The sequence below is a fragment of the Rattus rattus genome, chromosome 12, assembly GCF_011064425.1.
Source record: "Rattus rattus isolate New Zealand chromosome 12, Rrattus_CSIRO_v1, whole genome shotgun sequence".
Classification (NCBI taxonomy): Eukaryota; Metazoa; Chordata; class Mammalia; order Rodentia; family Muridae; genus Rattus; species Rattus rattus.
The window spans coordinates 68903632-68906779 of record NC_046165.1 but is presented as its reverse complement, the minus strand read 5'-3'; the positions used below and the strand labels follow the sequence as shown (position 1 = coordinate 68906779).

The following is a 3148-nucleotide window of genomic DNA, read 5'->3' as shown; positions in this document are numbered from 1 at the left end:
AGGGGTGTTTAAGCTCCTTCAGTATCAATACAAGGAAACCTAATCCCTGCTGGAAAGGGATTACATGAATAGTGACAGCTACTGAACCCTCGACAGTAGCCACTTTATTAGAGAGGTCCTGTGGGTGGCCCTTGCACTGTCTATCATGTGAGAATGCAGGAAAGGATCGTTGTGATCTGGTGACCAGCCCATCATCAGACACCGGATGCTGGTGCCCTGACTTTGAACTTCTCAGGCTCTGAAATGTGGCAAAATAAATGTCTGTTGCTTAGTGTACCACTAAAATACCACTATGTGGTATTGTGACATAGGAGTTCAAACACATTAAGACAGTGCCAAATGATATTTAATAAATGAAAATTTACACTGTCCAGGAGACATTAATAAGGGCTATGGAAATTCCCTAAAGCTGGTCTACGCCTGAGACAGGGAGTCAGCAAGTCCCTAATACCTTGAGGAAAGACGTCTCATTGTTCTTTTGATCCAGGGCATGAAGCTCTGGATTCTGGTGAATACAGCTGGAGGGTTACCACTGCCGCTTCCATAGGAGACGATGCCCTGGGCCACATTATTACATACCAGAGGACCACCAGAATCACCCTGTGGGCAGAGAAGGAAAAGGATGTGAAGCTAGGCTTTCTGGCTCTTGCTGCCCTATGATGAAGGCTCCCAAAGAAAGGTATGGGTTGGGGGCTTCCTTTAGTTGCCTGTGTGTGGGCGATGGGCTTTTGATGGGTTTGCAGGAGTCAAGCTCCTGGGTCTTTCAGCTGCTCGGCTTCAGATCCTGCTAAAGTTACTGCCTCCAGCTTACTCCATCAAGGTACCTCCGCCTTCCCCAATGAGGTAGATTGTGGGCCTTCCTGACATTTCTGAAGAGGAAAAACTCTTCACTCTGCTCTAGTCCCCAGGCTTGAAGTGATGGAGACCTGCCCTGCTATATCCTCTGTCAGCCCTGAGACCTTTGTCCCAAGAAAATCACTGGTGGGTGTTCACACTCTTACCTTGAAGGCAGACTTCCTTTCTCTCGGGTTTCCCACACAGATCTGAGTCTGGCTGTTGTAGAATTGGAAACGATTGGCGCACGTTTGGTCCGTCTGCACTCTTAGCTTCACCTCCTGGAGTACATTTGTCCCCCTGCGCTGGCTCACCAGGCCCCAGCCAGCCACTGTGCACAAAGCCCCTGGTTGTACTCTCTTGGTGCCTTGAGGCAGAGCCACGGGCTTCACCGCTCGACTCCTCCGGGCTCTACTCCTCAGCTGTTAGGAGGGATGAAGGCATTCCAGCGCAGCTGCTATCACCCATCAGCACTCAGGGATTCCGCGTCCCCCACACACCACCCTGGAATCCTGCCCTGACTTCCTCCTGAAAAGCCACATGCCAAGAGGGAGCCCGCAAGCCTGGAGAAGCAGTGGTCAGAAAGGGAGTACCTGCAGTAGCATGATGTCATTCTGGATGACTGGCGGGGGATTGTAATCAGGATGGCGGATGGATCTGAGAACAGTGATGTGTTGCTGGGTCCCTTCTTGCCTTCGAATGTTGTGGGCCCCTAGGGTAACATTTATGGAGCTGCGAAAGAAAGATCAGTCTAGAGGTAGATACGATAACCAGGATCTTAGATCCAGCAGTTCAGCAGGGCAGACGAATGGCTCAGGGGCAAACAATCGGGAGAGAGTGGGAGGCATGGGAGGGCCCTGGATCTGACCCCTGCCTGCTGTTTCCCACCTGGGGAAACCCTGAACTGGGGAAAGCAGAACAAACAGAAACAGTTTGGGTTCATAGCGCCCAGCCTGTGTCTTCTACCTTCTTCTGTTTGTTTTGATCAGAGCCTCCTTTTCTTGTATGGACACTTGCTTCTTACCTCCCTCCTCCTGGTCCTATCCTGTCTCCAGAATTCATTATCATTATCCTTAATTGGAATTACATATTTTCAGCTCTGCAGAGGGAGTTTGAGGACTTCCTGGGAAGCTCCTGAGTTCCTCACCTTCCCAAGCAGTGACCTGCTGTGAGGACAAAGTCTTCTCGCACCAGAAACCCTCCACAAGCACTCAGCCCTTCTGGACTCTGGATCAGAAGAAATGCCATGTAGGGGTGGGAATTTGGCCTGGCTTCTCGGCCTCCAATGATCTTTCCTGCAAAGAAGCATGTGGGCTTACTTGTACACTCGGGAGCTTGCTGACAGTGCCAGGTAGGCAGCTTTGGAAAGGCTGGATGTGGGGGAGGAGGTGACACAGAGGAGCTTTGCGGGACATCAGGCACAGGGAGAAGATGCCAAGGCTCCTAGCTTGAAAGGAGACTCATCTCCCTCCCAGACCCTTGTATGCTCTTTCTCCAAAGGGAGAATGATGTTTTTTCCATACGAGGCTGATTGGCTATTGAGGCAAGGTGCGTTCCCAAAGCGTGAGCTTTCTCTGTTCCCTGGTGCTTCCTTCCTCAGAGAGCATCCCATGGCCTGGAGTCTACCTTCTCAAATCATGGGACTAGATATGGACGGCTGAATAAATTTATGTAGAAAATATTTATAAAGTACTTACTGTGTGTGTCAGGGCCAATAACAAGAGTCTTGTACATTAACCAATTTAATTGCCGTAGTAACTCTATGAGGCAGTATTAATACAACCTACATTTTATAGGTAAGGAAACTGAGGAGATGTGAGTTAAGTAACTTGCTCAAAAATACAGAGTAGGATTACTACAACATGTCTAAGTATATAGGACAGGACCCGATCTCTGAGGTTTGGTTGGCCACTCACCTGCCTCATCTCCTTGGAATAGAACAAAGACCAACAGAAGCAGGAGTGGCTGCATCTTTCCAGAACCGTTGCTAAGTCAGCTGCTGCTTTTACTTTTCTCTGCAAGACTTTTATCCTCCCCTGGAGAGGAAGGAAGGGTGTGCTGAGGGACCACAGGTCCATTTCCCTGCTCCCGTGATAGGTTTCGTCACCCCAGGCTTCCTAGGAGCCTTGCACACCAACGGCCAGTGATCTGGGAGAAGAGAGAGTTTTCCACACCAATGTGGTGCCCCACATAGTTGCCGTGTCCTCGCTGAGAGCAAAATAGGAATCTTTGAATAGTAGGTACCAAGTTCACTGTACACTCAATAATTCAGGGAGACTGGTGACTACTTCCTTTTCTCCCTCTCCTTCTGAGA

General features: G+C 49.7%; 1 protein-coding gene across 1 annotated transcript; it reads right to left on the bottom strand.

The window, feature by feature from the left end:
* Positions 1 to 324: 324 nt before the first annotated feature.
* On the bottom strand, positions 325 to 2938 carry LOC116913949 (cathepsin G-like). The gene is made up of 5 exons (XM_032918214.1): positions 2751 to 2938; positions 1982 to 2129; positions 1428 to 1566; positions 1002 to 1256; positions 325 to 600 (listed from the first exon to the last, which is right to left on the bottom strand). The coding sequence occupies exons 1-5, from the start codon at positions 2803 to 2805 to the stop codon at positions 445 to 447; spliced, it is 753 nt and encodes a 250-aa protein (XP_032774105.1). The 5' UTR covers positions 2806 to 2938; the 3' UTR covers positions 325 to 444.
* Positions 2939 to 3148: the final 210 nt, after the last annotated feature.